Source organism: Strongylocentrotus purpuratus, unplaced genomic scaffold, assembly GCF_000002235.5.
Source record: "Strongylocentrotus purpuratus isolate Spur 01 unplaced genomic scaffold, Spur_5.0 spur5_scaffold_6, whole genome shotgun sequence".
NCBI classification, from domain to species: Eukaryota; Metazoa; Echinodermata; class Echinoidea; order Camarodonta; family Strongylocentrotidae; genus Strongylocentrotus; species Strongylocentrotus purpuratus.
Window position 1 is genome coordinate 61,690,102 of NW_022145612.1, and position 23,537 is coordinate 61,713,638.

Genomic DNA, 23,537 nt, shown 5'->3' on the forward strand with positions numbered 1-23,537 from the left:
TCCCTCTCTCTTCACTTCCTTTTCTCTCTTTTAGGCTTCCCCGGGGGGGGGGGGGGCAAGGGCCTTCCCCCCCCCCCCCCGATGCACATGTTGTTGGCGGGATTAATAGCAACTGATCTCCGCTTCTGTTCACCCTTTTCTTTTCTTCTTCCTCTTTTTTGTTCCCTTTTAGCTCTCCTCTTTCCCTTTCTCTTCCTTATCTCTCTCTCTATTTTTGGCGGGGGGGGGGGGGGGGGAGAGGCAAGGGCTTTTTGCTCCCCCGATTCACAACTTGTTGGCGGGAAAATTGCAACTGATATCCCCCTTCTTTTCTTTTCTTCTTCCTATTATTTTCCTTCTCTTTATCTCCTCGTTTTCTGTTTTGTAATTCTCTCTCATTATTTTTTTTGACGGGGGGGGGGGGGGGGGGGTGAGAGGCAAGCCCTTTTCGGCCAGCCCCCCCCCCCCCCGATATCCTTTCCCCCCCCCCTTTTCTTTTCTTTTCCCCTTCTTTCTTTCCCTTCTCTCTTTTTTCCCTTTCCCTTCTTTCCTTCTTTCTTTCTCTCTCTCTCTCTCTTTTTATGCGGGTGGGTGGGGGGGGGGGGGGGGTCGGGCAAGGCCTGCTCGGCCCCCTGGATCTGCGCCTTCTTTCTTTCCCTTCTCTCCTTTCCCCTTTCCCTTCTTTCCTTCTTTCTTTCTTTCTCTCTCTCTCTCTTTTTATGCGGGTGGGTGGGGGGGGGGGGGGGGGGATCGGGCAAGGCCCGCTCGGCCCCCTGGATCTGCGCCTGACCCTGTTCAATCCACAATACTCTTTGCATATTTAAATTGCTACTTCTTCTTGAGAGGAAATATGGCAGAACAGAAAAATACATAATGGTCAGGGGCGGCGCCACAGGGAGGGGGCAGGGGGCCGCCCTTTCATTTTCAAAACAAGGAAGAGGAAGAGAAGGAGAAAGAGGAAAAGGAGAAGGAAAAGAAGGAGAAGAAAAGAAAAGGAAGGGGATGAGAAGGAGGAAGACCAGGAGGAAGAGAACTATAATGTACATTATGTCTGACGTATAGGAGAGCGGGAGAGAGGGAAAAGAAAAAGATAAAGATAGAGAATATTGCGCTTGTTTTTGTTTTTAATCAGACAAAAATTATGCACCAATTAAATCGAGCCATTTAAAAAAAAAATCTTCAACTTCTGAGGGGAGTATACTGAGGGATGGGCAGTCGCCCCCAAACGAAAAAAATGTGGGGCAAAACGCATTTTCGCTCCCCCCCCCCCCAAAAAAAAGAAAAAATTAAATTACTGTCTGGCAAAAAAAATGCATAGAAGCCTTCTTGACAGGGCCTGCCGAACGGCGGGCCTCACTATTTTGAAGAAGTAAAAGAAAGAAAGAGAGAAAGAAACGAATGAGTGACTTGCCAGTGTCACAAATGACTCGAAATGAGGTATAAAAATATGCTCATCTGACCGTAATTAAATGCCTAAAACCCCTAAGCTTATACGGGTGCTCCACCCCCTGGATCGATCGTCAATACTCCACTTTAAAAAACGTTACGCGGGGCCTGCACGTAACATGTAAGAGTGGTGGTGATGCAGATTTTTCTTCTGCCCCCCAAACGCTTTTGCTCATTATGCCACTGCCCCTGAAAGGTGAGCCCTTCGGAACGTATTGTTTGCCCCCCCCCCCCCCCTCCAACCCAACAGATTGCTTTCAGCACGCCTGTCCCCTGCGTCGCGCAAGCGCAACGATGGCGCTGGCGCGCCCATTGGCCCCCCTAACAAAATAACCTGGCGCCACCCCTGATAATGGCAACTCGAATAATAACTGCTAGTGCTACAAAAATTATATCACATGGAATGACCGAAGTAACTACTAAAGCATTGACAAAATAGAATGGAATATTATGTTGATGATATCGCTTAATCAAAATTACAGTCAACAGTGCATGGCCAAGGCTTATACCCAAATCATTATATTCTACATTGGCCTCCAATTTTCAAATACAGAAAATGTATTTTTATTTTGTTAAAGTGGAGGTTCATTGATTTTAAATATTGATTTAATTTGTATCAATGCATAATGAAAGGTTAGATCAAACAGGTTTATCAAGATTCCCAGGTTGTAAGCATACACAGCAACAATCAAGTACTTCTCTGCTTTCGCACTTAGAGCTCTTAGAACACTGCCAAGATTCGTGACGTCACGCAAGGGACCGAAGTAGCATAGGCAGACGATGTCCCATAACACTGCACAAATATTATCAGAGCCTGCTTCATAATCACTTACTTCTCTTACTTCAGAAGAATCATTGCAACTGTTTGATCTGTTGCCTCACCTTAAATTTCAAAAATGGTTTCATTTGATGAAAAAATGCAGGGTTAATCGTGGAAAAAAACAAAGAAATCAGTTGTAGCTTTACTATTATCATTATCATTACTTTATTCGGCAGAAAACACTCGATATAAAAATACAGAAACAAACTTAATCAATTGCAAATCACACAAAAATACATGAATTCCAGGTGCACCTGGCTGTGCTGCCAGGTCTTGGGCAAAGATAACCAACAAACTGTAATCCACAGACCGCCCCCAACCTATATCCAAACAGATGCAACCAGTTCTGTAGATTTATGTGACAGACAATCTAAGAGATACAAAGAAAAAGCCTCTAAATTTCCCCAGATGTTGGCTTTCAGAAAGACGCCATAGAACATACATGATTGGCTACTTTAAACAAAGAATACACAAAAGGAATACTTGATGACAAATTTGAAAAGTCAATATCGTGATAATAGGGCTGCACGATATATATCTCAACATGGAATATTGCAATAATAAAAGCAAAAGCATGCGATATACACTTTTGCCAGTATACAATACATGTATATTATATCACTTTGAATTGACATTGTATGTTTAATGAGTTTAGAAATAAACAATGAAATAAATCTATTTTGATTATGAGAAAGCTGCAAACTGCAGTGAAGTACAAGACTAGGAGAGCACAAACATGCCAGAGGTAGCAGTTCATCTGGTGCTGTGGAGCGTACATGTATTAAAGCAGATCTTACTTGGCTATATCACAGATACATAAGCACATCATGTTGATGTTTAATTATTCTGTATTGCATTTTACATTTAAGATTCTACTTTTGATGTACTCTCTAAGAGCCTTGGGCATTTTCATACTAGCACTTTCATCTCATTATTCTTTATTGATATTATCATAAACAATGTTTGACAGTTATTCCTGGGGATGTTTGTGCATTGCCATTTGTCATATCAGTGATATAACAGCTGACAAGGATTGAATAGCCAAAAAAAGTGATATGCAGCCCTATTGTGAAAAAGAATATAATCCTTGGAATTCACCTTCACCTTTACTTTAATTGATAGAACAAATAAACACACAATCTTTAACAGTTCTCTGATCATATATTTGCATCCATCCATTTATATTTTGATCTCTTAGATCTTAAGTTTATTTCCTCATAAAAACATACAGTCATGATGACATACAATATGAATAAAAGTCCATCAACAATATTCTCAAAATATATCTCTAGTAAACATAACTTGATTAGATTCAAGACAGCCTGATTAATATTTTCCTCCTTCCTTCAATTTATGTACAGTGACTGCTCTAATCTATATATGAAAAAATGTATAAATCAAAACTGATATGGTACTAGAATTACATACAATCTGAATTTGCATAAAATAAATTCATCAAATCGAGGATTGTCACCACTACTTCACCATTTTTACATAATAATACATGTTATAATGTTTTTTCAGTGAGGTAAAAATAAGAAATTCTTACCCACAACTACTCAAGCTGGAAGTGGTGTGGAATCTTTCCCATGGAATACTTCTTAATCTCAAAACACTCTTTACGTAGTAACACAACCCAAATTTCAAATTCTGTAAGCTAATAAATTTTTAATCTATATTTTAAAACTGACATAAATATAACCATACATCAATCAAGCTTATCTTACAGATAAATTGCTTTAAGAAGCATACTCATAGTACTAAAAATAAGTCTCTCCAACTGATAGGTACTTTAAAAGCAAAATCATATTTTTGTCTAGAAATTTGTTGATCTTGTGTAAAGTCTCCTTAGCCATGTCATCCTTGAAGCTCAATGGATTAGAGAGGTGGAATCTTTCCCACCCATGGCATGATATGGTCATCTTTGGTGCATGTTCCTGTAGAGCTGTTACAGGAGTAGTCACTTGGACAGCAGTGTATTAGATCAGAGCAGCAGATAGCCTGATTAAACACAATCAAAATAGAAAGAGCATGCTTATCTATCTGGTCTAGTCTTCAATTCAAAACTTATGACGGAACTATTTACTCAATTTTAGGCTTAGATGAAATACTCAAACATATTTTCTAGTATTAGTTTAAGCCAGGTCCCTAGCAGATTTAAGCCAAATATTTTGGATACCTTGATTAGCAGGCATTTGTTTTGTCATACTGAGGCATGCGCACGCACAAGCAATTATAAAAGGTTTGCATTCAATACAATGCAAATTATTGTGCATAATTTTGGATTGGCTATGTGATGTCACGATGGCCATCAGAAAGTAGTTGGCTTTATAAAATGTACTTACTTAAATAAAACGGTTGAAAATTGGCTAAGTAAAATAAAATATTCAGATGTGATGTTAGTAAGATTTGTGCTATTGATAGCAAAGCTGAATACTATGGAGTAAAATACTGACATGATGCCAGTATTAAATAGAATTGAACATGGGCCCTGAAGTTTAAAAGGTTTCCTGAATGTTGGTTTAATTAAAATTTCATTAATGAGGAGAAAAAAGTATATTAATTCTTTGCAAGTTTTCTAATGCGCCACAACTTCAGAGTTTTCAAAGAACTAAATTGATCACAAAACTGATCAATGGAATGTGCATTGATGTATGATTAATTGGTTGAAGTGTGGACAATCGGGAGGATTATAGCCAAGGAGCAAAAATAAAACAATAATAAAAATAAAAAGATCAAGACATGCCTGGAGTTAATGATCGACACTTTGACCTGATTTCTTGTCCATGATGAGCAGCCATCAGAGTAAAACTGAAAGCTTTCAACATAACCACAATACTTAATGCCCTTGAAGTATAATCTTTTCTATAAAATCTTGATATCACAACTTAAACATAACCAGGAAACTGAAACTAATTTTGATTGTATGTTCCTCTTTTTCTTTTTTTAATGTATTTTTCTGCTTTTAATAAATAGCTGCATGAATTCAAACCACATACAAACAAGGGAGAGGTCCCACAACCCATACAGTATGAAGTTCTTAAGGGAAGTCCATCCTAACATATAACTTGATTTGAATAAAAGCACATAAAAAGGAAAATAAGGTCTGTGAAGTCCAAATATAATTCCAATTTGAAGTTAATAACTACACGAATTGACAACTCCATCATTTCCTTTATTTGGTTGACTATCATCCTTTCTTTTTCATAAATTTCCAGTTGAAAGATCCTATCCGATGTATAGAGGCTGTCTCTGAAGTAGAGCCAGGCAAGGGTATCATCTAACACAAGATGTAGTTCCTTGATCTTTCCTGGAAACCTTGTCAGCATGCAGTCATTGAAATTAATTGTATGAATTAATTCACTAAATACTCTCTTCTTGTTATTCTTTGACAGTTGCATTATGTTCGCATTATGTTCAAAGAGTCTCCCATATCATATGGTATTCTATGCCTAACAAACAATGATCTATCCAGTGTGAAATTGAACCTACAATAAGAAAAAGACATTCACAAATGTGGATGTTTGAATAAAGCATCACTTACTGCTTGGTAGGGGCAGCAGCCGTAGATGTTTCCTGGTGTCTGACAGCAGGTGGATCCAGTGGGACAGGATGAGATCTCATCAGGACACATCATCTTATCACCTGATTCCTCATGGGGGGACACCGCCTAGCATGTTAAAAAAAATGGAATTCATAAACATACATTTATCTGACAAGAGCAATATATCTCACCTTATTCATTCTCATACAGATTTTACAGCTATTTCAAGAAAATATTCTTAACCATCTTGATGAACAAGGATTAAAAGTTATTTGTCACACACTCTGATGACAATTGCCCTGCTGTCAATATTTACACTTGTAGAGCTTCAACTCTGTCCACCTAGTTATAAACCTACTCCATAACCTACCTGAGGGAGAGGGCAACAAGAACTCTGTCCACCTAGTTATAAACCTACTCCATAACTCACCTGAGGGAGAGGGCAACAAGAATAATCACCGCCGGCTAACAGGCAACAAGCGTTTCCATCTTGACATTCTATTTTGCCTCCTGGGCAGATGACGGATCCTGTCCGTGGTTCATCTGGCTGAAATAGGAGATGCTTATTATCATGAACTTTGACCTCTGGCTTTGGTTCTTCCTGGCCCTCGAAGGTAAGCTTAAGGAGGCCAGTGGACTTGGAGAGAAGGGGTAGGTGCATGGAGCCCTTCTGGCAGGAGTTGGTTCCGCAACTGTAGCCTGATGGGCAACAGTGAATGTGGTCATCACAGCACACAGCCTGGATGAAATACAAGGTTAAAAGGTATCATTAGTACGCAAACATTCATGTATACTTAAAGAATATTAGTGATCGACTTCTACATGGATTCGATTTGCAAACAATGAATTGTGATCTGACTGAATCAATAATCAACCGAGTTGTGACTTGGTTTAATTAGTAAAAACAAAGCATGTCTGCATTTGCTCTATCATGACATGGTTATAAATGAAAGACTTGAGACAAGAATTGGGTAATTAGTTAGCTTACTTCTGACGTAACTTGGTGTGGGTAACTCCTGACCTGTCTTGGTGAGGGGAAGTTATCAAATAATTGGGGACCTGATTTTGATACTGGTGGTAATAAATTGACTTGTGAACTGACTAATTGATTAACTTCTGGCCTTTTTTTGCTGTAGTATGTTGACCTTTGGTATGACACTGTTTGCAACTATGAACATGTGACTTCCTCTGCTTTGAAATTAACTCCCCGTGACTTCATACGGACTGCAATCATTTACATTTAACTTGTGATTTGACATGAATTACAATCTCCAAAGTTGTGACTTCACATGGTTTGCAATAAATTTTTCTTGTGACTACACATATATTGCAATCACTACACTTGTTTCTTCATACGGTTTGCAATCATTGCACTTGGTCTGGACATGGTTTGCAATCATTGCACTTGGACTGGACATGGTTTGCAATCATTGCACTTGGACCGGACATGGTTTGCAATCATTGCACTTGGACTGGACATGGTTTGCAATCATTGCACTTGGACTGGACATGGTTTGCAATCATTGCACTTGGACTGGACATGGTTTGCAATCATTGCACTTGGACTGGACATGGTTTGCAATCATTGCACTTGGACTGGACATGGATTGCAATCATTTAACTTTAAACTTCAAATGGTTTGCAAGTAATCAACCTATTAGTTTTTTGGTGATTGACTTATCAACAATACATGTTGTTTTAGCAATCACTTGGACTTGCACACAAAATATATAATGGTTTCCTACTGATTGACTTGATTTGACTCATTACAACAAAACTGGTATCTCTGGGGGCAGGCATATCTAAAAACTTGAAGACAACTTACATTATGTACGGGGCAGCAACCCCATTCTCCTGAAGCCATGAGGGGGCAACAAGTGCTTGATGAAGGGCATGATGTCTTGCTATCTGGGCAGATGCTAACTGGTTCAGTGGCCGTAATCTAAGAGATATTACAACAAAAAATATCAAAAGAAAAAAAGTGTGATTGACATAACCTAGTTAATTTTCACAGATCAAAATGCATATCGCCCTACAAGATGATCTAGATATTTTGGTAATGACATTAACAGAACCTCACAGAATCAAATTAAATTTGCGATGAATAATCCAGGCTACACATAAAAAAAAACTTTTTTTTTAGCAATACCATACCGGTATTCAAATAATGAGCATAGAGAGATAACAAAATAGAGCTAATTGTCTTCATCATGTGCATTACTGCATAACAGGCAGAATTTTCTTTGCAAAATGGGGGTTGGAAGCAAGTCATACTTTATTTCTGTGCGGGCTCTATTCTTTGGGAGCGTGAATGGGTGCGTTCTCCTTTCAAGTTGTTTTTATGTTAACTTAGAGTGTATTTGAACTCGGAATATATATCAATAGCATGCCTAGTTTAAAGAGATGATATTAAAAACTTGTATTTGAATACAGTATAGCAACACAAAACACCTTAAAGTATAGAAAATTTTCCAGGTGATTGGTACACTGTAACCCATTGAATACAGGTACATGGTTGTTCCTGTATAGGAGTGTGACAACTCAGTAACAATTTGAATCATTGAAATAATTAATAACAGCAGGAATTTAAAATACTAGATGTATTATCAACTTCAGAGACTGCATCACGTAATTCTCATCTTGAAACATTATGAAGTGCACTTATCCTTCGATGATACATACCTGAAGTTTGTCTACATTAGAACGTGCACTTGACTTTGAACTCCATTCCAAGATGCTGCTACCCCTTGTACATGTGCCAGATGATACACCACAAGTGTATCCTGATGGACAACAGTGAAGATGATCACTACAACAAACTGCATTTGGTAGAGGACAACAACCATATTGGCCAGAAGCAAGCTTGCAACATGTATTACCATCTGGGCATTCTGATTGGCCATCAGGACATACAACACTCTCTACGTACACTGGAGTGGCAGATGACTTTTCATACCAAGGGACAACAGACTCTCCTTGTGTGCAGGTTCCTGCAGAAACATCGCAAGTGTATCCTGATGGACAGCAGTGCTGACCATCACTACAACACACTGCATTTGGTAAAGGACAACAACCATATTGACCAGAAGCAAGTTTGCAACATGTACTACCATCTGGGCATTCTGATTGGCCATCAGGGCATACAACACTCTCTATCTGCACAGGAGTGGCAGATGACTTTTCATACCAAGGAACAACAGACTCTCCTTGTGTGCAGGTTCCTGCAGAAACATCGCAAGTGTATCCTGATGGACAGCAGTGAAGATGATCACTACAACACACTGCACTTGGTATAGGACAACAACCATATTGACCAGAAGCAAGTTTGCAACATGTACTACCATCTGGGCATTCTGATTGGCCATCAGGGCATACAACACTCTCTATCTGCACAGGAGTGGCAGATGACTTTTCATACCAAGGAACAACAGACTCTCCTTGTGTGCAGGTTCCTGCAGAAACATCGCAAGTGTATCCTGACGGACAGCAGTGCTGACCATCACTACAACACACTGCATTTGGTAAAGGACAACAACCATATTGACCAGAAGGAAGTTTGCAACATGTATTACCATCTGGGCATTGTGCTTGGCCTCCTGGACATACAACACTCTCTACTTGCACTGGAGTGGCAGATGACTTTTCATACCATAAGACCACAGACTCTCCCTGTGTGCAGGTTCCCGCAGAAACATCGCAAGTGTATCCTGACGGACAGCAGTGCTCACCATCACTACAACACACTGCATTTGGTAAAGGACAACAACCATATTGACCAGAAGGAAGTTTGCAACATGTATTACCATCTGGGCATTGTGCTTGGCCTCCTGGACAGATAACACTGTCTACTTGCACAGGAGTGGCAGATGACTTTTCATACCAAGGGACAACAGACTCTCCTTGAGTGCATGTGCCAGATGATACACCACAAGTGTATCCTGATGGACAGCAGTGAAGATGATCACTACAACACACTGCATTTGGTAGAGGACAACAACCATATTGGCCAGAAGCAAGTGTGCAACATGTATTACCATCTGGACATTCTGATTGGCCATCAGGACATACAACATTTTCCACGTGCACAGGAGTGGCAGATGACTTTTCATACCAAGGGACAACAGACTCTCCTTGAGTGCATGTGCCAGATGATACACCACAAGTGTATCCTGATGGACAGCAGTGTAGATGATCACTACAACAAACTGCATTTGGTAGAGGGCAACAACCATACTGGCCAGAAGCAAGTTTGCAACATGTATTACCATCTGGACATTCGGATTGGCCTCCTGGACAGAGAACACTCTCTACTTGCAAAGGAGTGGCAGCTGACTTTTCATACCATAAGACCACAGACTCTCCCTGTGTGCATGTACCAGATGATACACCACAAGTGTATCCTGATGGACAGCAGTGAAGATGATCACTACAACAAACTGCATTTGGTAGAGGACAACAACCATATTGGCCAGAAGCAAGCTTGCAACATGTATTACCATCTGGACATTCTGATTGGCCATCAGGACATACAACATTTTCTACTTGCACTGGAGTGGCAGATGATTTTTCATACCATAAGACAACAGACTCTCCTCGTGTGCAGGTTCCTGCAGAAACACCACAAGTGTATCCTGATGGACAGCAGTGAAGATGATCACTACAACACACTGCATTTGGCAGAGGACAACAACCATATTGGCCAGAAGCAAGTTTGCAACATGTATTACCATCTGGGCATTGTGCTTGGCCTCCTGGACAGATAACACTCTCTACTTGCACAGGAGTGGCAGCTGACTTTTCATACCAAGAGACAACAGACTCTCCTTGAGTGCATGTGCCAGATGATACACCACAAGTGTATCCTGATGGACAGCAGTGAAGATGATCACTACAACAAACTGCATTTGGTAGAGGGCAACAACCATATTGGCCAGAAGCAAGTTTGCAACATGTATTACCATCTGGACATTCTGATTGGCCATCAGGACAAACAACATTTTCTACGTGCACAGGAGTGGCAGATGACTTTTCATACCAAGGGACAACAGACTCTCCTTGAGTGCATGTGCCAGATGATACACCACAAGTGTATCCTGATGGACAGCAGTGAAGATGATCACTACAACAAACTGCATTTGGTAGAGGGCAACAACCATACTGACCAGAAGCAAGTTTGCAACATGTATTACCATCTGGACATTCGGATTGGCCTCCTGGACAGATAACACTCTCTACTTGCACAGGAGTGGCAGCTGATTTTTCAAACCATAAGACCACAGACTCTCCCTGTGTGCATGTACCAGATGATACACCACAAGTGTATCCTGATGGACAGCAGTGAAGATGATCACTACAACAAACTGCATTTGGTAGAGGACAACAACCATATTGGCCAGAAGCAAGCTTGCAACATGTATTACCATCTGGACATTCTGATTGGCCATCAGGACATACAACATTTTCTACTTGCACTGGAGTGGCAGATGATTTTTCATACCATAAGACAACAGACTCTCCTCGTGTGCAGGTTCCTGCAGAAACACCGCAAGTGTATCCTGATGGACAGCAGTGAAGATGATCACTACAACACACTGCATTTGGCAGAGGACAACAACCATATTGGCCAGAAGCAAGTTTGCAACATGTATTACCATCTGGGCATTGTGCTTGGCCTCCTGGACAGATAACACTCTTTACTTGCACAGGAGTGGCAGCTGACTTTTCATACCAAGAGACAACAGACTCTCCTTGAGTGCATGTGCCAGATGATACACCACAAGTGTATCCTGATGGACAGCAGTGAAGATGATCACTACAACAAACTGCATTTGGTAGAGGACAACAACCATATTGGCCAGAAGCAAGTTTGCAACATGTATTACCATCTGGACATTCTGATTGGCCATCAGGACATACAACATTTTCTACGTGCACAGGAGTGGCAGATGACTTTTCATACCAAGGGACAACAGACTCTCCTTGAGTGCATGTGCCAGATGATACACCACAAGTGTATCCTGATGGACAGCAGTGAAGATGATCACTACAACAAACTGCATTTGGTAGAGGACAACAACCATATTGGCCAGAAGCAAGTGTGCAACATGTATTACCATCTGGACATTCTGATTGGCCATCAGGGCATACAACATTTTCTACGTGCACAGGAGTGGCAGATGACTTTTCATACCAAGGGACAACAGACTCTCCTTGAGTGCATGTGCCAGATGATACACCACAAGTGTATCCTGATGGACAGCAGTGAAGATGATCACTACAACACACTGCATTTGGTAGAGGACAACAACCATATTGGCCAGAAGCAAGTTTGCAACATGTATTACCATCTGGACATTCTGATTGGCCATCAGGACATACAACATTTTCTACTTGCACTGGAGTGGCAGATGATTTTTCATACCATAAGACAACAGACTCTCCTCGTGTGCATGTGCCAGATGATACACCACAAGTGTATCCTGATGGACAGCAGTGAAGATGATCACTACAACACACTGCATTTGGCAGAGGACAACAACCATATTGGCCAGAAGCAAGTGTGCAACATGTATTACCATCTGGACATTCTGATTGGCCATCAGGACATACAACATTTTCTACAAGCACAGGAGTGGCAGATGACTTTTCATACCAAGGGACAACAGACTCTCCCTGTGTGCATGTGCCAGATGAAACACCACAAGTGTAACCTGATGGACAGCAGTGAAGATGATCACTACAACACACTGCATTTGGTAGAGGACAACAACCATATTGGCCAGAAGCAAGTTTGCAACATGTATTACCATCTGGACATTCTGATTGGCCATCAGGACATACAACATTTTCTTCGTGCACAGGAGTGGCAGATGACTTTTCATACCAAGGGACAACAGACTCTCCTTGAGTGCATGTGCCAGATGATACACCACAAGTGTATCCTGATGGACAGCAGTGAAGATGATCACTACAACAAACTGCATTTGGTAGAGGACAACAACCATATTGGCCAGAAGCAAGTTTGCAACATGTATTACCATCTGGACATTCTGATTGGCCATCAGGACATACAACATTTTCTTCGTGCACAGGAGTGGCAGATGACTTTTCATACCAAGGGACAACAGACTCTCCTTGAGTGCATGTGCCAGATGATACACCACAAGTGTATCCTGATGGACAGCAGTGAAGATGATCACTACAACACACTGCATTTGGTAGAGGACAACAACCATATTGGCCAGAAGCAAGTGTGCAACATGTATTACCATCTGGACATTCTGATTGGCCATCAGGACATACAACACTTTCTACGTGCACAGGAGTGGCAGATGACTTTTCATACCAAGGGACAACAGACTCTCCTTGAGTGCATGTGCCAGATGATACACCACAAGTGTATCCTGATGGACAGCAGTGAAGATGATCACTACAACACACTGCATTTGGTAGAGGACAACAACCATATTGGCCAGAAGCAAGTTTGCAACATGTATTACCATCTGGACATTCTGATTGGCCATCAGGACATACAACACTTTCTACGTGCACAGGAGTGGCAGATGACTTTTCATACCATAAGACAACAGACTCTCCTCGTGTGCATGTGCCAGATGATACACCACAAGTGTAACCTGATGGACAGCAGTGAAGATGATCACTACAACACACTGCATTTGGCAGAGGACAACAACCATATTGGCCAGAAGCAAGTGTGCAACATGTATTACCATCTGGACATTCTGATTGGCCATCTGGGCATACAACACTTTCTACGTGCACAGGAGTGGCAGATGACTTTTCATACCAAGGGACAACAGACTCTCCCTGTGTGCATGTGCCAGATGAAACACCACAAGTGTAACCTGATGGACAGCAGTGAAGATGATCACTACAACACACTGCATTTGGCAGAGGACAACAACCATATTGGCCAGAAGCAAGTGTGCAACATGTATTACCATCTGGACATTCTGATTGGCCATCAGGACATACAACATTTTCTACGTGCACAGGAGTTGCAGATGACTTTTCATACCAAGGGACAACAGACTCTCCTTGAGTGCATGTGCCAGATGATACACCACAAGTGTATCCTGATGGACAGCAGTGAAGATGATCACTACAACAAACTGCATTTGGTAGAGGACAACAACCATATTGGCCAGAAGCAAGTGTGCAACATGTATTACCATCTGGACATTCTGATTGGCCATCAGGACATACAACATTTTCTTCGTGCACAGGAGTGGCAGATGACTTTTCATACCAAGGGACAACAGACTCTCCTTGAGTGCATGTGCCAGATGATACACCACAAGTGTAACCTGATGGACAGCAGTGAAGATGATCACTACAACAAACTGCATTTGGTAGAGGGCAACAACCATATTGGCCAGAAGCAAGTTTGCAACATGTATTACCATCTGGACATTCTGATTGGCCATCAGGACAAATTACAGCAGATGCATTACTAGTTAAATCTGTGATCAACATCCTCATTACATCATTTCCTTTTATGCATGTGTTGCTGGTGACATCACATTCGTAGCCTGTAGGACAACAGTGGCGACCATCAGAGCAGCATACTGCATTTGGGTATGTGCAACATCCTGATTCATTGTTCAAGTCGTTACAACACGTTGATGTAGTAGCACATCCATCTTTACAAGTATTCTCTTTGGCAAGTTCTGCCACCTGGAAAAAGATACAATGTAGTTAAAACGTTATAAGACTTGCATTTCAAATGAGATTTGACATGATCGAGACAAGTTCTTTAAATTTGCTCAAAGAATGAATTGTTCCTGCTATACACATACTAGTGCTGTGGTCAAACTTTTTATCCGTCCGGTATCCGACCGTCCATGGCACTATCTGTTTTCAATTGGACGGTTTTCTTTTCCCGTTTTTTTAATTTTTTAATCCAAAATATACATAATTAGAAACAAAATCACTGAACAAAAACGGAGCTTTACTGTCAAGCATGCTTTGGAATAATGACTTGGTTTCGCTTTCTTTATGAAGCTAATAAATCCAGTTTTGCTAACATTATAGTCATCATAAGCCCCGACTGTCGAATGTTGAATTGCAGAGCAACAATCTACACAATAACGATCAATTGCAAGATTGTAGATTGAGAAGTTGACTGGTAAAACTAAGTTCCCAGCCTTGAAATACATGCACAATACTTCACTGATGCCACTTATTCATATTTTTAATTTTTTTTTAAATCGTTTAACCGAAAACCGTCCGGTTTTAACTTCCCCATTATTGAACCAATTTCTAATAAATTAATTATTTTCATATCCTAACCATAGTGAAATGTACCTTTGATACCTTCAGGGGTCCTCCAAATGCCAGTGACACAAGAGAAGCCACCACAAGGATAGTCACCAGCTTCATCTCTCTCTGCAAGGAAACAAACAGTACAAAAAGAGGTTAGAATAATGACTTCAATTGACTGTTACTGGCATCAATTCAAAGAAAACAGAATGAGGTAAATATATTAGCGGAACTTTGACACAAATTAAAAAAAAAATTGAAAAAATCTTAAATTTGTGATTGATCACATACACACATTGGTAATTCTCTGTTTTTCTTCTCCATTCCCCTTCTCCTCATTTCACAACCAGATATGTCTCAGTTTCGATTTTACTCTGTACTATGAAGTCTCCAACTCCTATCCCAGATATAGGACACAAAATCTAGTATAAACTAGAATTTAATTCGTCACGAAGACGAATAAGGTGGTCTGTTCAAGTCTTATGATAGATTTGAGAATGGGACAAGTTATATAGACATGTAAGCAATGATGATTAGGATGAACATGGTGATCATTATGATTGTAAAGGTGATGATGATGATAATGATAATGTTATATGACGATAAAAACGATAATGTTAATGATGATGATGAGCATAAGCATGATCCTGATAACTGATTAAAAAAAAATGACGAATTATTTAGATAGCAAATAGTCTCAGTTACAACATACTAAAATTTGGGAGAAAACTGTTGAATAACAACCGAGATACTGGTCAAAACACCTTGTCATGCAGATTCATGTTTTGAAAAAAGTGACCTCCCATAGACATAACACGCAAATATGACAAATTATGCATTGTCACCTTTAATCGAATATTTAACTATGATGACGTCATCTAAATGAAAAATAAATGGCATATTTCTGATAGAGAATTATCTCAGCTACAACATATCAAAATCTGGGAGAAGATCGATCACCGATAAGTGAGATAATCTCAAATAAACAAAGACAAAAATGACGTCATCAACAAAATACATTTGTTTGAGTTTAGATGCCAATATGATGACTTTATTTCACTTTGTACGAGTCAGGATGGTATGAAATCATATCTCCAACTCATGCTTTCTCCAACCATGATATAAAAATTGGGGGTCAATGGACTATCTGAAGAGCTATTTCGATTTTTAAAATGGCATGTTTTTGATCAAATTTGCATTATATTGCCCATAGCAGTACGCGCGGATTTTGAACTTTGACGCACGCTCACGGCCTTATGAAATATGAAGAGTGACTGAAATTAATGTAAATTGTCAATTACGTTAAGAGGAATCCAAATCATGTAAACATTTTGAATTTGACCTTTTCCGCGCGTCATGAGCGCGCGCAACGCGCGCGGTGACATGTACGGACGGACAATTTTGAAATGCTTAAAATGACCCGATTCGTACTCTCGTTTAATAGTTTAGTGATTTTGAGCAATTTTAAATTTTGACGCGCACATACGCGCGCGTCATGACCTTTATGTGACCTTTGATGACATGACCTGTTGACCCTTGACCTAAAGTATATGTGACATGAATATGAATGACCTTTGCTGATGCATCATGAAGATATGATGGATAACGTGATTTCACAAAATGGCGCCTGGATGACGTCACGATCACCTAATGACCTTAAAAATATTCCTGTCACGTCTCATGATAATGGCCTATGACTGTGCCAAAATTGAATCAAATTGACTAAACCAAACTTGAGTTATCCGGGCCACAAAAAACGGGGAGAAATAAAAATAAAGAATAATAATAATAATAATAATAATAAAGAAAATTCTGACGAAATCAATAGGTGGTCTGTTGATAACAGACCACCTAATGATGAAAAGCATGCAATATTCTCAATTGTATGAACATGTATTTGTTCCTCTGATGTACAGTCATATATGTACATGACTAGACAGAGGTTAGGTTCAAGACCTTGTTTGGCCTTCCATTTTTTCAAGAAAATATGTGACAGATATCCTGCCTGCAAAGTACAAAGGAAGGACGAGAAGCATGTGATTCAGCTGTAAAACTCATGACCGTCGACAGCTATATGGTACAGAATATTAAAGTAGGGAATTTTGTGGTCACTATACATGTAGCTTCCACTTCAGCAATTAAACATTTGATACATTTGTATGCTTACTTTCTGTTTTATATCATTTGATTTGTGTCATGTAGTCTTTATTATAGATGATTCTCTAATACAATTACAATATATATCAATAAAATTATATAATTACACTTGAAAGATAGTTAGCGTGTTTCTATTAGAAGCCATTATCCGGTTAATAGCCGATAAGGGATTAATTTCGCCTAATAGAAACTTACCTTATCCGCTATTATCCGGATGATGTCGGTAAGAGCTCTGACACGTAAACAAGCAAAATAATCCTTCTGATAGAAGGATAATTCCGGGGAAGCTAACCGGATAACGTGAGTAGAAACTCACGCCGTTCTGATAGAGTGCACATTACGGAGAGAAACCGGAAATCAGAGTGATCACATGATCAGAATATTTGACCCCAACACTAAAAACCCAGGTTGACCTGGCATCGCCATGTGTTTTGTTGACAGCCACTGAGTCGGCGTAGAAGAAATTAGAAGCAATTAAAATAAACAAACTACTAAACCCATATAAAATGGCAGAAAACAAAGTTTCATTTGGACCATGTATTTTGTAGTATGTAGTAAGGAACTGATCACTGTCCCATAATAATTTGCAATGACCTTAGCAAAAGTTTTGATGAACTTTTATTCATAGCCTTTTAACCGGCTAAATCGGAGCAGCGTATTAATCCGGATTTAATAAACGTACGTAGATAGAAACTGCCCATTCCATGGTATTATACTCTATTACTGTACCTGGTAAACAAATTAACCAGATAATTTCAGTATAACAATAGAAAAGCAAAAATTGTATCGCAGTTGCCATGAATGTACATGTACCTATAAGTGGACTTTGTGTTCTCTTCTAGACTAAAGTACAGGTAAAGCCTCCTTATTGTGGCCTGAGACAACATTTACACTCCACCCGTTTCCTTCTTTTTATCCTTCTCTAGTCTTCTCCTCTACTTTCTTCTATTTTTCTTCTCCATTCTTCTCTGGTTCCAATTATTGTTGTAAAGTAGTCCAGATTTCGGAATTGCAAAGCCATAGCTGAGAAGTTTTTTTTTACATCTAATTTTGTTACTACATGGTTTTGTTCTAGCTGCAAGTCAACATAATAAATGTTTTTATATGCTTGAAGATGCCATAAAATAATGGAACTGTTCAATGTTCATTTGTAACTCAAATCAAAACATACTTCAGGTTGTGGTCGTGTCTTCTGAAGTACATGCAGTGGCGGATCCAGGGGGCCGGGTCCCCCCCCCCCCCCCTGGCAAAAAGAGGGAAAAAAAGGGGAAAGATTTTTTGTGCGTGTGTGTGTGTGTGCTTAAGAAAGCGAGAAAAAAAAAGTGTTCCTTCCCCTCCCCTCCCCCGAGCCACTGAACATACTATCTGAGGACTGAGGTTAGGTTCAAGACCTTGTTTGGCCTTCCATTTTTTCAAGAAAATATGTGACAGATATCCTGCCTGCAAAGTACAAAGGAAGGACGAGAAGCATGTGATTCAGCTGTAAAACTCATGACCGTCGACAGCTATATGGTACAGAATATTAAAGTTTAGGGAATTTTGTGGTCACTATACATGTAGCTTCCACTTCAGCAATTAAACATTTGATACATTTGTATGCTTACTTTCTGTTTTATATCATTTGATTTGTGTCATGTAGTCTTTATTATAGATGATTCTCTAATACAATTACAATATATATCAATAAAATTATATAATTACACTTGCAAGATAGTTAGCATTTCTATTAGAAGCCATTATCCGGTTAATAGCCGATAAGGGATTAATTTCGCCTAATAGAAACTTACCTTATCCGCTATTATCCGGATGATGCCGGTGAGAGCTCTGACACGTTAACAAGCAAAATTATCCTTCTGATAGAAGGATAATTCCGGGGAAGCTAACCGGATAACGTGAGTAGAAACTCACACCGTTCTGATAGAGTGCACATTACGGAGAGAAACCAGAAATCGGAGTGATCACATGATCAGAATATTTGACCCCAACACTAAAAACCCAGGTTGACCTGGCATCGCCATGTTTTTTGTTGACAGCCACTGAGTCAGTGTAGAAGAAATTAAAAGCGATTAAAATAAACAAACTACTAAACCCATATAAAATGGCAGAAAACAAAGTTTCATTTGGACCATGTATTTTGTAGTATGTAGTAAGGAACTGATCACTGTCCCATAATAATTTGCAATGACCTTAGCAAAAGTTTTGATGAACTTTTATTCACAGCCTTTTAACCGGCTAAATCGGAGCAGCGTATTAATCTGGATTTAATAAACGTACGTAGATAGAAACTGCCCATTCCATGGTATTATACTCTATTACTGTACCTGGTAAACAAATTAACCAGATAATTTCAGTATAACAATAGAAAAGCAAAAATTGTATCCCAGTTGCCATGAATGTACATATACCTATAAGTGGACTTCTTGTTCTCTTCTAGACTAAAGTACCAGTAAAGCCTCCTTATTGTGGCCTGAGACAACATTTACACTCCACCCGTTTCCTTCTTTTTTATCCTTCTCTAGTCTTCTCCTCTACTTTCTTCTATTTTTCTTCTCCATTCTTCTCTGCTTCCAATTATTGTTGTAAAGTAGTCCAGATTTTTGAACTGCCAAGCCATAGCTGAGAAGTTTTTTTTTACATCTAATTTTGTTACTACATGTATTTGTACTAGTTGCAAGTCAACATAATAAATGTTTTTATTTGCTTGAAGATGCCATAAAATAATGGAACTGTTCAATGTTCATTTGTAATTCAAATCAAAACATACTTCAGGTTGTGGTCGTGTCTTCTGAAGTACATGCAGTGGTGGATCCAGGGTCACCCCCCCCCCTGGAAAAAAAAAGAGGGAAAAAAAGGGGAAAGATTTTTTTTTTGTGTGTGTGTGTGTGTGTGTGCTAAAGAAAGCAACAAAAAAAAACAGCGATTGAAATGGTGTTTGCATTCTAGCTCCAAAAATTTGCTACTATGAAGCGCGTCACCAGGCTTATGTCCGGCTAGACATAAGGAAAATCTATCTATCTATCTATGCACTTATTTTTTTGATAGCCCCATAATAGCAGTGAAGGGATGTTCCTTTATCTACCACAGCAATTGTTGAGGGCCGCAATAACGGTTAGAAAATACCCTTCCCCTTTTTGTTGGATCAGCTAATTAGGGAGGCGTGCGCTCCGCTCAGTCCAAACCATGGTTACATCGTGTAACATCTGCACATAAATATGCAACCGGACCATGTGTGTATATGAGGCGAATAAACCCGGAAGTGAACGCACGTTATAGTCATGGAGGTATGGCTTGCAGATCGCGCTCTCATACCCGTTATATGAAGGTATCGCGTAGACAACGTGCTCAAGTTGCGCATTCAGCTCAGCAACATGCATACGCTACGCATACGCATGCATATTTCGCGATGGAGCTGTTTGGCTAAATTTAGCAAAACAACATACTCTGCGCATACTGTACATCTTTTTCGTTGAGTCTGACCAAAATGCTATGAATATTGCAGAGTTTTGGAGGGGCTGTATCTTTTGATAGAAACATCGGTAAGTCTTGAAAATTGAAATGTATTATTCTGATTACATTTTTTATTCACATATAAAAAAAAATTGGTGAAAAATGATCCAGAATTGAAAATTGAAAAATCCTCAATACACTCTCTACCATTATTTGAACAATTAATGAAGATTTAGTCGATTTTCGGTAGGTTTTAGTAGGGTATCTCCGCGGAGTTTCGGGTCAAATTCTGGATAGATAGACTTCTGAACTAGTGCAGAGCCGACCCTACCCAAATAAGAGGCTAACGAACGAAAGAGAAAAAAATGTTCGATCTACTCTACACAGGGCCTCCATTTAACATCCTATCCGAAGGAAAGAGGTTTTAGCTAGGCCTAGCCTAGGCTGAAGATCGTACTGGACCAAACGGGAGGAATGGTTTGGTTCGACCGGACCGTGATGAAAGAGATATGCAACAAGTTTTCAGTCTTTACGTCTTCATATATCCACTGTGGCTGCAATATTACACTGATTTTTATTTAAGATAAAAAATAACACAGAAATATTTACTTTGAGCTTGCTCATTTAGATCCTAAATTAATGATTAATCCGAGAGAAGTCTTGTAGTCAACATGATTCGTTGTCAGCCATCTTGGTTTTAGTTGATGAATATTCATTTTTTCTTTTCGAACGTACAATAGCTACATGTACGTACGAGTCAGCCCCAGTATAGTACGATAATACTCTGTAAAGAAGTCTGTACTCAAAAGGAAGAAGGGAAAGGGAAGAGAAGGTTGACCCAGTGATATATGAATATTCATAAACCCAATATTAAACAAGTGTTCCGATTGGCCATTGGCTATGTTTTGGTAGGTTGACCCGGAAATATATTAGCCGGGTCATGTCACTCTTAGATTACCAGTTCGAATGCACATGATCATAACGTTTCACAGCTCTGAGCAGTGACAGTCGTGCACTAAAAAAAAAAAATTTCCTCAACCACGCCCCCCGTGAGGAAAAAAAAAAAGGATTTTGGGGGAAAAAAAGGGATTTTGGGGGAAAAAAGGGATTTTGGGGGAAAAAAGGGATTTTGGGGGAAAAAAGGGATTTTGGGGGAAAAAAGGGATTTTGGGGGAAAAAAAAGGATTCGGGGGAAACAAAGGATTTGGGGGGGGGGGGAAATGGCACCTAACAACATTACCCCCCTATGAGAAAGAAAAATTGGGATAAAATCTGGGGGAAAACAAAAAATTGGGAACAAATTGGGATAAAATAAAAAAAATTGGGAAACCGATTTAGATCTAGATCTAAATCAGGTTTTTATGAGGCCTGGTTCTGAGATAAAAATTAAAAAATGTTAAAAGTGGTTCCGAATTGGCTCAATCCCTCCCCCCAGTGCTAGCCGTATGGGTTACCGTCTGGGTATGGGGAATGTCGACAAATGTCAGTTTTATTTAAAGTATGACCCATACCAGACGGTTATTTCTGTCTAGATCTAGGCCCAACTCCAGCTCCAGGAAGCTCCGACGCCGAGGTACTGCAGGAATTAGGAGGCGAGTTGGCTCAGTCGGTAAAGCGTCTGCCTGTCGAACCAAAGATCCCGGCTTTCCCGGGTTCAAATCCCACCCAGACGGATGACTGAAGCCTGTGTTGTGTGTTAACGTGCCTTGTTCATAGACGCAGGCTATGTTAAGTGGAAAACACTCCGTCCCTCGAATAGGACGTTAAATGGAGGCCCCATGGCCATGGATCCATGTCACTACCTTTGCACGTTAAGAATAAGCAACCCACGTACTGCACTAGGGGGAAACCCCAGTGGTCCACCTGCACACAGACACCCTAGTAGATTTTTTTTCTATAGGTCTAGGCCTAGCCCTAGGAGTACTCTGTAAAGAATCAAAATGGAAGAAGAAGAAATCAAAATTAAAATAAAATGACACTTACCAAATACCACTATCCACTGGTCACAAGCACGAAAATAAGAATGGCACTTTTTATTACTAGGGAGTAAATCTAGGGCCCTACTCTTGAGCCTAGAGAGGACGCTAATTCTGCGCCTAGCTTTCCCAATCCAAGTCCTTAAAGCCAGCTAAAGGCCTAGGGTCTCTGTCTGCTTTTGTTGCCTAGCTCTATATTTCTGCAGCTGCACGTCATATGACTGCAAGATTAATTAGTGAAGTACTAATACAGTGCAAGCAGTATTTATACCGCGTACGGTATGTATTGTACATACACTGGATATGCATGCCGAGCGGCTTTTCTCATTTCATTCCCGAGGTCTCGTGATTTCATATTTGATCATGTGACATGCGCCCGTCTAAAGTTCAGCTTCGGACAAAGGACAATAGGCTCCAAGATTATTCTTTCATGAGCGTACGTGCGAGCGCCCGATCATATGGAAGGCCATCGCCGCCATATATCGCAAGCAAGCTTGCGTTACTGGTTAGTAGCTTACGGTAGTTAGTTGTAGTGCTTGCGTTACTGAGTAGTAGCTTGCGGTAGTTAGTTGTAGTGCTTGCGGTAGTTGATCGGCCAATTACTGTGCAGGATTATCGTTTACGTACACAAAACGGGAAATACAGTACCGCATGTTAAACATGTGTACGTATATTTAACTCTGGCGAATCAGAGCACTTGTTATAGCGGGCCGCCGGGTAGCCTTTTCGGCCGTGTCGCGAATTTTGTTATGCAAAGGTACTACGATCGGGGCGAGTATGTGTTAGTGTTACAGTATAGTTCGTGCTATTTAGTCCTTATAAGACTGGTCTGTATCTTTTAATCATACTTTATCACTTCTCAAATGGGAAAATTCTGGCATTTTAC

At 40.0% G+C, this 23,537-nt stretch overlaps 1 protein-coding gene across 4 annotated transcripts; it reads right to left on the reverse strand.

Annotated features, from left to right (window-relative positions):
* Nucleotides 1-2,386: 2,386 nt before the first annotated feature.
* LOC575170 (fibrillin-1) lies at nt 2,387-22,958 on the reverse strand. Of its 4 annotated transcripts, XM_030973028.1 has the most exons (8): nt 22,659-22,958; nt 15,117-15,197; nt 10,409-14,486; nt 8,472-9,946; nt 7,615-7,731; nt 6,220-6,528; nt 5,790-5,915; nt 3,470-4,246 (listed from the first exon to the last, which is right to left on the reverse strand). In XM_030973028.1, exons 2-8 carry the CDS (start codon nt 15,189-15,191, stop codon nt 4,124-4,126), a joined length of 6,303 nt encoding a protein of 2,100 aa, XP_030828888.1. In that variant the 5' UTR covers nt 15,192-15,197; nt 22,659-22,958; the 3' UTR covers nt 3,470-4,123. The 4 variants fall into 4 exon arrangements, with proteins under 4 accessions (XP_030828886.1, XP_030828888.1, XP_030828887.1 ...); XM_030973026.1 differs by having other exon boundaries at nt 2,387-4,246; nt 8,472-14,486; XM_030973027.1 differs by having other exon boundaries at nt 8,472-14,486; nt 15,126-15,197.
* Nucleotides 22,959-23,537: the final 579 nt, after the last annotated feature.